The 13,705-nt window shown below is 33.1% G+C and overlaps 2 protein-coding genes across 7 annotated transcripts in view; one reads left to right on the plus strand and one right to left on the minus strand.

Annotated features, from left to right (window-relative positions):
- Positions 1 to 5,180, minus strand: part of LOC125683111 (DNA polymerase delta catalytic subunit-like) — a 32,879-nt gene extending 27,699 nt beyond the window's left edge. The window contains exons 1-5 of one of the 4 annotated variants that reach the window (XM_056140361.1): positions 5,081 to 5,180; positions 3,641 to 3,798; positions 2,526 to 2,669; positions 1,472 to 1,561; positions 1,066 to 1,172 (exon numbers count right to left, since the gene is read on the minus strand). In XM_056140361.1, coding sequence (XP_055996336.1) covers positions 1,066 to 1,172; positions 1,472 to 1,509 — 145 coding nt within the window. In that variant the 5' untranslated portion in view covers positions 1,510 to 1,561; positions 2,526 to 2,669; positions 3,641 to 3,798; positions 5,081 to 5,180. The remainder of the gene's footprint in view (positions 1 to 1,065; positions 1,173 to 1,471; positions 1,562 to 2,525; positions 2,670 to 3,640; positions 3,799 to 5,080) is intronic. The other 3 variants (XM_048923915.2, XM_056140360.1, XM_048923914.2) reach the window with 3 other exon arrangements.
- Positions 5,181 to 10,506: 5,326 nt separating this feature from the next.
- LOC125683125 (beta-1,3-galactosyltransferase 5-like) overlaps positions 10,507 to 13,705 on the plus strand; it is a 9,275-nt gene continuing 6,076 nt past the window's right edge. Inside the window, exons 1-2 of one of the 3 annotated variants that reach the window (XM_056140362.1) lie at positions 10,507 to 10,671; positions 10,793 to 10,877. The gene's annotated coding sequence lies outside the window, so the exon portion shown is untranslated. The remainder of the gene's footprint in view (positions 10,672 to 10,792; positions 10,878 to 13,705) is intronic. The other 2 variants (XM_048923947.2, XM_056140363.1) reach the window with 2 other exon arrangements.

Below are 13,705 nucleotides of genomic sequence, written 5' to 3' on the forward strand. Positions count from 1 at the left end.
AGAAAGGTCTTGTCACAAGGAATACTCATGTGAAATATCAAAGCTCTATCACTTACTGTTCAAAAGGTATTTGCAAGGTTACAGTTTTCAAAAAGTAGGTCAAACGTCAAGGTCACGGGGTCAAAAATGTTGGTACCCACGGAAAGGTCTTGTCACAAGGAATACTCATGTGAAATATCAAAACTCTATCACTTACTGTTCAAATGTTATTAGCAAGGTTAAAGTTTCAGACAGAATGACAGAATTACAAAATGACAGACAGGACAAAAACAATATGCTCCCCGATCTTTGATCTCGGGGGCATAAAAATATCCCAATTCTCAAATCACGGAAAAGTTATTTCTGGGAGCCCCACAACAAAACATGCTAGCCCACATCTGATGAAATATAATGCAAGAAATCCATGATCCATAAATTCCCATCACAGGCAATTATATCACTCGGGTTTGAATTTACTATTGCCTGTGATGTGAATAGATCATATAGTTTCTTTCATTATACCATTTGAATACATAGAAATATTTAAAGGTTAAAAATAGGTTTCCATAATTTTTTTTATCTTATATAATACACGTATACTCTACCACAGAAACAATCATTATCAAATCATTTGTATTCCAACTCCAATATTTTTTCAATTTGTTACGACAAAAACGCCGCTTTTTTTTGTACTAACAGTCTAGTATTCCATTTTTTCATATCCCTAAGTCATAATCATCATGAAGACTGCAATCCTGCTCCTTTTTTTGGCCAGCTCAAAAACTTCCAGCTGTTTTGACATCATTGATCTTTCCGATCGACTTCGTGCATGGTTTACTTTCAATATAGATGTTGTCTCCAAACGCTTTACATTAAGCTTGTAAATAACTCTTGGAAAAGTGTCTAGTCGCTTAAAATATATACTGATTTCCAAACCCGATACAATTATGACCCGATTCCTGTTCACAGAAATCACTCGCCATGTGGGCAAGCAAGACAGCAAATTTAGGCACCAACACAAAATTTTACTCGCAATTGGCAAGTGGGCGAGTGCTAAGTTTAAACCCTGTAGTGCTACAATGTTACCAGCAGAGCCATCATGTTCATCGAAGTCGTCCTGCATCTCCATTTCTATTTCATCTAACAATGCCAGCTCATCTTCAAAATTTGATGGATCATCTTCATCATTGTATCTGTAAAAAATTGATGTCATGACTTCCATTATACTTTTAATACAACATGATAATTATGTGGATATACAACTGTGTTACACACCATCACATGGGTACATTAAACATCAGCAATATTACACCTCACACCAGCAAAGAAACTACTACAAACAGTTCACTCATTTTGCCCTTATCCTCAATAGATGAATTCAAAACTGAATGAAATTCGTTTTCAGAGTGTCCAAAGAATTTATTTAGTGTAAACTTTACCTGTATATACACATAGCAATTAGTATAATTGATATAAATGCATTAAACATTACCTTGGCTTTTTATTTGGTGGGCCACCAGTTTTCTTCATCTTGTTCGATTGATGAATATTTTTAAAGTATTTCAATTTATTTGTGGTGTTCCTAGAAAAAAAATGAAGCATCATCTTTATAAACAGGATTTCTAAGGCAAACATCGCTAAATAAAAACAGCTAGTTATGGGATCATTGTTTAACAATAACTTAGTGTTACATGTAGTAAACAGAAACAAGATGTGTTTTGTGAAACACTGATGCACCCAGATTACAACTAGAACTGTCCTAATGGGACTAATACCCCCCGCGGGGCATATAAGACGATGGGAAATATTTAATGCAAGCACATTGGATATTTTCACATTATATATGTCCAGCGGTATTAGAAATAAACTTCGGACAAATTGTAAAACTCTGGACAAATTGTGTCTATTACTACAAGTACAACCAAACCAGAAAATGTCCATAACTTCCATAACTGTTAAAATATTTCAATGAAAATAGAAGATGCACAACTACATTATATAAGATGAGAATAAAGTTTGAATCAAATCTGTTCAACAGTATTAGAATTAAACTCTGGACAAGGTGTGCAACCCCCAAAATGAAAAGAAAATGTGTGTAACTTCTATAACTGTTGAAATATTTCAATGAAAATAGGAGATGCACAACTACATAATATATAGAAGATGTGTATAAAGTTTGAATGAAATATGTCCAGCGGTATTAGAAATAAACTTCGGACAAATTGCGTCGACGGACAAACGGACGGACAGAGTGATTCCAGTATACCCCCCCAAACTTCGTTTGCGGGGGGTATAACAAAGTGGAACTGTGAGACAATGTAGTTTTTTGAAAATTCTACAAAATTAGATCAATGTCAACAATTTAGATATCGTTGTGTAACGGGACTTTCAGTATCCCCGTGTACCTCCGTGTTCAAAAAGAATAACGAGAATTTCAGTGTTTAAGAATGAAATAATATATTCTTAGTAAAACCACAGGTATTTACAAGTTAATTAGTAAGATATGAAACAGTATCATAATAAGTCCAAGGGAGTGTGATATTTACCATTTAAGAGCTGTATAATTCCGAATTTAACCCCAGTCCCTGAAATACATCTAAACAGTACTAATGTAAGTTGCTAACTCCTCTAGAATCCCCCACCGGCCAGGTCTTACAGTCCAGGCACGTGCATAAGAAATCCGTTTGGGTCTAAACAAAGGGAAGTAATTTTAAATAGAATGAAGTACATACAAAACCATCACAGTTGAAAAGGTCTTCTCACAAAAAATGCACATGCTTATTATAAAAACCGGTAACTATTTCGTCTGAAAGATATGGCTTATATTCAAATTTTCTAAACAATAAACATGCTTAAAGTAAGTCAATGTAAAGGTCACCAGGTCAAAGATTTCGGTGTCAATGGAAAGGTCTTGCCATAAGAAATACACTTACCAAATTTGAAATCTCTACTTCTTATGGTGAAAAAGATATGACCCAGGTTAAAAAAAATTTGCCACAGACAGATCAAAACTATATGCCCTGAATCTTCGATTCTGAGGGCATGAAAATAAACAAGACATGTTTGTTACACATACACACACATATAAACTCCTTCGCTTCCCTTAAGATACAACCTAACTGAAAAATTCTGAACATTTATGCAAGATGGACATGGTGAGCGAAAATGAAATGCCATCATCCAAATGTAGAGATTTCTGCGACTGGAAATGAGCCATTGGCCTATTCGCAGAATCTATAAAAGTAAACTTCCCTTGAATTTACTACGAAATCTTAGCAATAAACACATCATTGTTAAAAAGAAGATGGGCGACTTTATCAAGCTGAGAACCCACAGAAGGACAAATATCAAAGTTAAAGTTGAAACTCTCCAGAAAAGAAAAATTTGCATTCTAGTTAAAACAATCAATCCATAGTTTCCAAATATGCTTTTTCGATGTGCCCATTTCAAAAGAACATTGAAAAAAAATCCTATTTAAAATCACGTATACGCGAAAAACGCTCGAATTAACAGTAAATTTGACTTTTCCAAATAGATTTTCATATGGAGTGGGCCGAGTCTCCATTGTGACCTGGGTAAAATATGTTAGTACATGTTCAGTTGTAAAATGTTTTGTAAATAAAAGTATGGAGACTTGACCCACTCTATGAAAATAACTTACTTCTTGTGTATAACTTTTGTCGTACAATCAAGAAAATTTCGATGTCCACTACGGGTGACTTTAAATAGCTTGAAAATGGGAAAGTCTTCATGTGATGGATAGCCAAGGTGGTATAGTGGAAGTCTCGTTTAAGTTCTAAACAGGCCCAGATTGCATATCTGTGGTTCAAATACCAATTTATTCCACTTATTTTTTTCTTCTTATGAATGATTAGACTTCCCATAATTTTTTGTCTCCGACATCTTATGCTAAGTTTTATTCATAGCATGCAGTCTTATGACAATTACAAGTAATTGATTCCAACATGCTACTAGTCAATAAATGTAAACAAGTATATGGGGTCTCCTGTGAAGTATGGATGTTGTTTATATAAACGACAACTTAAAGGAAAGTTAAAGAGAATAATTTCAACAATGCTTAAAAAGTTACTTGAAGAGTTCATGACAAAAGCCAAATATGCAACCAGTGCAGATTGTCTAAAAGGTACAGTGAACTACAGTTCAGTACAAAAACAAAAGGCTAATCAAGGGTCTGTTTCTGTCCCATTTGTATTCGATGGGAAATCTAACAGGAAATGTGCGTTCGTCAGGCCCTCGACGTTTTAAAAAATTGACTTCCTGTAAACATAATATTATGTTTACAGGAAGACAATTTTTTTTATTATAGATATTTAAAACATCGAGTGCCTGTGGTGCGCTCTGTAACTGTAAAACCGGCCTTAGAGTTGTACCAAAAGAGGCGAGAACTGATGCCTTTAATATATTCTATATATTTGTTTTTAATTATAAATATTTTGGACAGCGTTTTAGTACGGTACTGTATCTATTGTAAATACAGGTACCATCAATACGGATTTTAAACTCCTGATTCGCAACTGGTGCCCAATCATGAATAGGCTTATTGTTCGCCAAGTTCACCCATCTTCTTTACTGCCAATGAGACTGAATAATGTACATCTGAGTACTCTTTCCTTCCAAGATTGATCAGGCAGACCCTGAAATCTCTTGGAATAGTTATACTTGTCGAATGCCGAGTTTGCTCCTTTCAAGGAAGAACAAAGGAAAATGAACAGCACACTGAAAAAATACTAAAGCCGGCACGGGGTGCTGTTATTTGGGCGTTGGCCATTCGAATATATGGTATTGTTTACAGATTATTAGATATAGCTATCAGCACTGTGTTAGGTTTGTGTCAGTTAAATCCACAGATAAAATGAAGGTTTTAGTGTTCCGCCTCCCCTCGAAGTGTTAATGTGTATATAGATCTCTCTATTGTGACACATGAAGAATCTCTTGATCTGCGATTATATTTAATTATTTGTATCAACTCATATCGGTTTACAATCATACACCGAAAAATAGTTTAGTATCAATGAAAAGAATCTACTGTCACAGTAAACATTCAAAAATATCAAACAAACTCTACAAAAGTGAAACTCACAATTTCCATTCGAGCCTGCAAATGTTCGCTCAATCGCTGTTTACAATCACGCAATTTTCGTTTTGGCGGGCTCCAAAATTTATTAAGTATACCGATCCCGATATTAATATATGTATAGGGTTGAATCACAAAAAGCCTTAAATTTTATAAGATATGTATTCATGGTATCAGAAAAATTGAACATACATGTATATATGAAAATAACAAAGAACAACGTATTCTGTTTTTAAAACATCATTGCTAGGACTCTCCGGTATCAGGACAACTCGCCCCCAAGACAACTCGCCATCGGGACAACTCGCCCCTTCATCGGGACAAACTCGCCCCATCATCCGCAGAAAAAAGTACACTATACCCAATACTGCGATCACATACCCACGGAATCCTCTTAGATGGGTGGAGAAATGGTTATTTTAAAAAAAAAAATGGTACACTGAATTGTTACCGTTATACAGCCAATTCATGGAAAAATCGTGGGGGGGGGGGGGGGGGGGGGGCATGCACAGGTTAAACAAGCAATTAATTATAACAATGAAAATAAATAACAATCATTCAGAGGTACTAATACTGGCAAAGTTCACACTTCTGCACTGCACACATCTATAATTACTTGTATATATGAAATACTGATTGCAGACAGGATTTAAATTAACAACATGCTATATTAGATAAGTTAACCCAACTGTTTCAGAAACAGCTGATAATGAATTGTTGCGTGAATACATATAAAACTAATCAAATCAGTATAATTATAGTTTAGTAAGTACAGTATGTAAGTATAAAAAAAAAAAACCATGTACATGCAGGCTCCTTTAACGTAGTATTTGTTTTCTCTTATTTTTGTTTGAAAAAAAACGAAATTGTTTTATTAGTACTTACCTATGCCATTTAGAAGTTTCATGAGAATTTTGAAAAGAAATGGTTGCCATAACTGGAAATTAACATATATTTAGCCATTGATATTTAAACATAATATTCAGTACTGGGCCATAAGTAAGTACCCAAAGAAAATGTCCACTATATATTTAATACAAAACCATATACTTTCAAACAAATTTTCTGAACGCATTTCTTCATCAATTTTGATGAAATAAAAAGCACTGATCTCAGAAGTATTCACAGTATCATCTAATAATTTCAGAATAAATATATGATAATATATTGTTAAGATATGACGATTTTAACACGAATTTTAATTTGAGAGTATATACTCTTTATATAAGTATGTGTAATTTTGGAAGAAGAAAAAAGGTAAGAAAAGATTTTGAAAAAAAAGATAGATTTGCATTAAATATATAGAGAAAATTCTCTTTGTGAACTTACTTATGGCCAACTACTGTAGTAAGGATTACCGTTATGTACAGAAATGAAACGTACGTTACAAGCCAGAGCAGGTATTTTATATTTCATTATCAGTGCTATATAAAAGGTACGCATAACAACATTATGCGAGATATTTTGATGAAGTTAGATAGCATGAATGAGTTAAAAAATAATAAGTTCTATTGTGTATTTTTCAATTTGGTAAATGTGTATCTTATAAAGTCATGTCGCCGATCCATAGGTTTCATTTTTAAAAGAGAATATAGCCTTTGATTTATCCAAATCTTAATATTGTGTTCTCTTAGCGTATGGATAAGAATGAAACGTACAGTACCTCATGTTTTGAGAAAACGAGTTTTTCAATGCAATATATACCTGCTGAAAATAGTATAATACATCTTGCGTATTTGTAATCGAATATAAGAACTATAAGCAACAATGATATGCATTATTCGAAACCTACGTTACTGAATAGTATACGTTACCAAATCATACGAAATTGTGTTAAAAATGTGTCTAACTTTGCACAAATTATATGGCCGCGTGGTTTTGAAGTTCTTTATGTTTAAGATTCGAAGGAAATTGGAAACAATGCAAAAATCAGTAATTAGATGCAAGTTTGACGAGATCACTGATTTTGAAATCTGGTGATGTAAACAAATTTAACATGGATATGCCGATATTGTTCCCATTTCTAAAATAGTCGATGATGGTTCTGACTACATATAATTACGACATTATGGGGGGATGCACCTTATATATTGTAACGTACATTTCTTATAGTATCATAAACTACTCGATTGTATATATTGAAGATCGAACTTTACATTCCGTCAATCATGATACATTATTTCCACTGTCAGAGAATGATAGTGTCAAATATTCCAAACATTAATAGATATTGTTTGCATTGATTATAATCAAGATGTAGATTATCAAAGATTCGTTTGTAACATACACGTACGTCTGTTAGCAATGCTAGATTGAAGGAACGTGAAATGTTGTATGAAATATCAGTTGTAAATGATGGTTTTCCTATTAGATATGATGTTTCAATGTGGTCCTATCAAATCCTTTACAAATACGATTTATAGCTTGAGAGTTGTGAATAAAGACGATAGAGCATTAATATGAAAAAATATATCTATGGCACGCCAAATTCACAAAAATGAGCTAAACATAGTTTCACAGTTGATAAACTAGGTTTATCGACTGTAAACTATAGTTTACGAACTGTAAACTATAGTTAACGATTCGTTAACTATAGTTTTCATCCGTTAAACTATATTTAACGGTTGTAAACTATAGTTTACAAATGCTAATCCAAGTTTATCTGTCTTTAAATAAACGTTAACAATAGATTTTGCTGATAAATACAGATTCACATTTGTAAACTATAATTTACATTCGTTAACTATAGTTCACAATTGTTAATCCTAGTTTCACAAATTGTGATACTATATTTATTAGATAAACTATGACTTGTAAACCGTAGTTTACAATCGTGAAACCGTATTTATCAGATAAACTATGTTTTGCAATCACTAATGATCGTTTTCATTGTTAATTATAGTTCATGCTTGTGAAACATAGATTATCTGTTAACTATGGTTTACAGATGTGAAATATAGATTAACGTCGTTAACTATAGTTTACGGTCCGTAAACTATAGTTTACAGTCGATAAACCTAGTTTATCAACTGTGAAACTATGTTTAGCTCATTTTTGTGAATTTGGCGTGCCATATATATCCACCATTTTTTTCTGCTTGTCAATATGTTTTGAGAAGACAAAACTTTCAATTTGTAATTCCGATCCCCTTTCCTTTGAAAAACGATGATACTCCCTGGTCAGTGGATATTTATTGTTTTAAAAGGCAATATTTGATGATTATGATAGCCCCATATAGACAATTTCATCTCTATTCATATTTGCAGAAAATGTCACTCAACAGAGCGGAAATAATGACAAGACTCCACACACACACACACACACACACACACACACACACACACACACATCAAAATTAAGTATGGAAAATGAGTCAAATGTGAAATGTACGTTACGTGTATCTGTTTGGAACCCCACGAGTGCAGACACTTAAGGTTTCTACAATTTGTATGATTTCCTTTATATCTGAGTTTTTAATGTTTGACAACCATATCTTAACATGGTTTCCATTGATGTTTTCAATATTCTGGCAGCATAATTTCACATCAGACATACGTATTGATAGAGACACTAACGCAATATCACCTTTCAAAAATAAATGCATGATCTCAGGAAACGTACATTGTGTTAATTTACTCAAGGTATTGAGGGTGCTTATGTTTGACATTGTGTAAAAAATACAGATAATTATATTTCTCTTTTCTTTTCTGCAATCATTTAGCAATATGAATAAGTACAGAAGGACAGTTTTGTAATTCTTTATTATTATTTTTTTCAGCAAAAAGATTTGTGCACATTAACTGAGAATATATATATATAATTCTGCGAAGCCAGGCCTGGATCCACTGCCTCATAAAATGGCGCCCCCCGTAACCACAATTCCTGGATCCGCCCCTGATTTATCTGTGCAAAGAATATCATGAATATATTTGACTCAACCTTTATAGCCTAGTTCTGTAGGTAATGTTATGAACCTTGTTTGATATACACTCTGTGCGCGTACTAGTGTGGACATTCATAATACGCATATTAAAAAGTTTAGTGCATTGGATTCCTTTTGAATTTACATGTAAATCATGAATATAGAAATATTTCAAATAGCCAATAATGAAATTCTAATACTTATAATATCATTCTGTCTATTCATTACATGCTTTACAAATCTGAATCCATTTTTAGAAAATAATATGCTAGTACCAATTAATCTACAAACAAGATTATACTGATACAAAACTATATGTAATATTATACGTATCATAAGAGGAGAACTTGATTTCACAGTTGTTTTTAAAATTGTTTAAAACAATATTGACAAGCATAATAAGACTGCAGTCCCAGGGTCCTATTTTGCCAAATATCCATAAACATACGTAAAATCGGGGTTTTGAAACTATAAAACAACTTGTCACTGGTTTATAGAAATATAATACAACATAAATATAGTTATATATAAATGAAATTCTGTCAATGACAAGTTTCATGTAGTCAATAATAATAATGATAAATTGAAACACTTGTTAATGAATCTGACATCATATTGCAGTGATATACAGTGCCAAGCTGTTTTATAGCCTGAACTCAGTAACGCAATTTAAATTTGCTTAACTTAATTAAATCATATTAGGGCCTAATTATAACACCAATATCAGCAAAATTTTCAAAACAGTTTAAATCACAATTAGATTTTATCAAATTTGAAAAAAAAAACTAATTTAACTCATGAGTTTTGAGGGATTGTCAATTTTTTCTCTCGGAAGTATAGTTTTGATTTCTACGTTGAAGGGGAATCATGAAATTAAAAAGACAAACTGGAGTCGTATTGTTTGTTATCAATTGATCTATATAGCGTGTTCGTTAAACTTGCCGCTCTTTTGCAGGTATCACATAAAGATTATTTGTCTGTTGGTGTCAACACGACATAAGCAATACAAATTAATCAATATACACTAGTGCCTTCTAACAGTATAGAATAGATTTTTAAAAAAATAATAATAATGCTATTTGAGTGGATATAAATAATGAACTTTTTGCACTCAATATAGGGGAGGGGGTGATATTGGAAAGGAAAAAAAATTAGAATTTCACATAAGTTACAACCTTGCCTTAAAATCGAAAATAGAACTTTAAAAACTAGGGGTTTTGGATAAAAATTTGAAATTAATAGCCAAATCACTTAATTTTTATACAAAATTTAAAAATTTCGGGAAAATTTAAATAAATGTTTTGAAGAATCGGTAATATATCTACCAAATTAATGAATTTACAACATTTGAATTAGTTCCAAGTCTTCATTACTTACATCATAAATTACAAAACGAATTTCACGCCCAGGAGTATAAATATTAAGGACATATTGGAAAAAACAGAATCTGTAAAATTGTGCAGATCATTTCCCGGATTTTTGTTGTACCCAGTTTTCGGTTCAATCTTTTCTCACCCTCCTCATAAACCCGGTTAGTACAATCTCGAAAATTGGCCCGGGCTTGGGTGGGTGCTTGGCCGTACTTATGTTATGGTTCCGCCTGACGCTTGATCTGCTCGATCCAGTCCTTATAGCCATTTCTGTTGTATCAGTGTTCAGTTTGGATGTATAGTAAGTTTCGACGCCGAGACGGCAGAAATAAAAACGTTGCCGTGTGCATTTCCCCCTATTAATTATATTTGATATTTAGAAATCGCACACTCAAAGTGATAAAAACGATATGATTTTATGTTTAGACTTGGAATTTTACAGTATGGGGTGAAGCAACAAAACAGAGCCAACGCTTACTGAGTGAATGGGAATACTATGACGAAAGAGAAGGTAATTTCGAAATGCATATTATAACACAGGGTTGGGCGGTTAACAAGTGTATACTCCCCAAGTGGTCAATACTGGTCAATTGTGATTTAAACTGTCCAATTTCCTATTTTTGTACATTTCTTGCAAAGATAAAGATTAATTAAGTCTTTTCATTATATGGATCAATTGTTGATTAATATTTTTCATTAGATAATAAAATGTAATTTCAAAAGTTTAATATATTTGGTTTGCTGAAACTGAGCAAAATATCTTTTGTACCTACCAGAGGATCACAGTTCTATAGCATAGCTTGACAATTGGAGACAGACCTGTTAACAGCTGGTTAATACATGTATCTGGACAGATTAAGAATAAAAGGTAGCTGGACATTACCTGAGCACAGGAAGCAGAGTTGACAGGTGTTAATAAGCATAGGCAGGGACCAGAGATGACCAGTGTGTGTGTTATTGTTATGAAAACATCACCAACCCACCCCCTCAAATGTTTATTTAACACTTAAAATGAAGATTGATGAAACAATACTTATTAAAATATAGGTAGTTCTTGTTAAACTAAGGAATTTGAACAGAAACTTTTACATCTTCCCCAATTCAACAGATTCATTTGTACATTATTTATCTAATATTATGACTTATAAGTTATTATAAACTGATAGTGCATGTTATGAATTACAGTATTTACCATAATGGTCACTTAAACATTTAAAATAAATAACACAGACTATAATGACCAAATAATTTTCAATCGACCAATATTAACCAGTATTGACCGGTTTTAACCATATTGACCACCGGCCCGGTCAATACTCATATTGACCACTTTTTTGCCAACCCTGATATAACAGCTGTATAAACTGATGTTATCAATGGTGAAAGGTAATCATTCAGTCTGGTTCTAAACAGGTTGGGAACACTTCCCCTATAGCGAAATATTCTCGCTAAAATGCGATTATCCCTCTCTAGCGAGAGTAAATATATCCTGTACAACCGAGAAAAACACCCGTGGAATACATCTCTTCGTGTTTCACGTGAAAAGAAGAAAAAGTGCTAAAATGTGTGATGCTTCTGCAAATATATTAATCGAAACAAAAACACTCACGTTGTGTATTGGATTCCAGACTGCTTCTCTCTTACGCAGCAACTTTGATATGAAATTTCTTGACTATGTTGTCAATTTCATAGAAACAATTCACTTCATGTTGAGTGTGTGTCGCACTTATTCAGCGTTGCACGGGATTTGCCATTATTTTCAATAAAGACGCCAAAACACCTGTTTATGGTAGTGTTTATTTCTCGCTAAAGAGGGATAATCGCGTTTTAGCGAGAATATCTCGCTATAGGGGAAGTGTTCCCAACCTGCTAAAATGCATCTTTTTATGTCAGGATATAGCTAAACCAAACTCTCAGCAATGCTGCATTAGCGTTTTGAAAAACCATGCTTCTAGAGGTTTGCTCAACAGCTGGCACATGGCACAGGTGTTATGAATTTTAATGTACAGTATTGATTCAGAATTTACTCTTAATATCAGATAAAATCCGTAGTGTACTCTGTTTGTCTGGTATAAAATTGAAAAATATTTCCCTACATACAATATTTATAAGGGACTATATATTTAGCAGCAATTGGTGGGGATATTTTAATTAGAAGAAGAAGATGAAAACCAAGCTCTGGTACTATTTTTTGTTTCATAGACCTTTCAGTTTGCGGTCAGATGAAATATAAACTGCTGTTAAAGATTGATACCAGAAATTCTAGGGATTAAGTAATATGTATACAGTGTGACCGTTGGACCGAGCGAAGCATGAAATGGTCATTGGCGTGTCCCAAGTGATAATCATAATTCCGTTAAGTATGATAAACCATAATTCATTTAAAAATCTATTTTATCTATGAAATTCCCCTTGCGCTAAATGCCCAGTAACATCTAAATATGAAAGTGGGACATATGAGGATAGACAAAGGATCCGCCTATTCATTTAACGCGGAGAATATAACGGCAGCAGATGTAAACCGTGCATTGTGACGTTACATTTAGCCTCGACTTTTTTCTCTCTTTCAAAACAAACAATTATAAACAATAAAACATCCCATTTGCAATTTAAAAGACAGTTAAAATTAAACAAAACTCGCCAACAAAATCAAAGTGGTAAAAATGTAAGTGTAAATATATCGTATATTTTTATTTAAAGAAACTCGTGAAGTCGTTCATCTATTTAGTCGTATTACTCTTTCCCTATTTGATGATTGGCTATAAACTGTAACAGTAATCATTATCCCATTCATTTATAACAAACTAAGTGTTTGAATTACATATTGTACATCAGTCTGGTATTTTTGGTGTTCCAAATTAAAACACGAAGAACTGTAGAAGGAACTAATGAACAAAACAATATGGCGGCACCCATATGGATGACAAAATTTTTACTGAACGTATGTAGAGATTATCTCTATTCCTTTGCAGGTTTTCTCAATTCTTCTTTTACATACGTGTTACCATTAGAGCGTTGCTTCGCCGATGGGCCTTCAACCCGTCTGAGCTTCGCTCAGTATTAACTATGTCTAACAGTCTTGCAGTGTAACCGTGTATGAGGGCAAAGCAAAATGTATTGGCATTATTATAGATCTATACAGTCTGAGAATTGAACTTTTTAAATGGCATAGACAATAGGTCTATGTCTATTTGATGCAGCATAGACCATTGGCATTTGTCATAGACCTGACCAAAATTTGACGACAAAGATAACACATATATCGAGAAAAAATAGTTATTAACAAACTTGGTTTTTTTTAATTCAACTTCATACTCCATTTCCAATTCTACATTTAAT

Source organism: Ostrea edulis, chromosome 6 (assembly GCF_947568905.1).
Source record: "Ostrea edulis chromosome 6, xbOstEdul1.1, whole genome shotgun sequence".
NCBI classification, from domain to species: domain Eukaryota; kingdom Metazoa; phylum Mollusca; class Bivalvia; order Ostreida; family Ostreidae; genus Ostrea; species Ostrea edulis.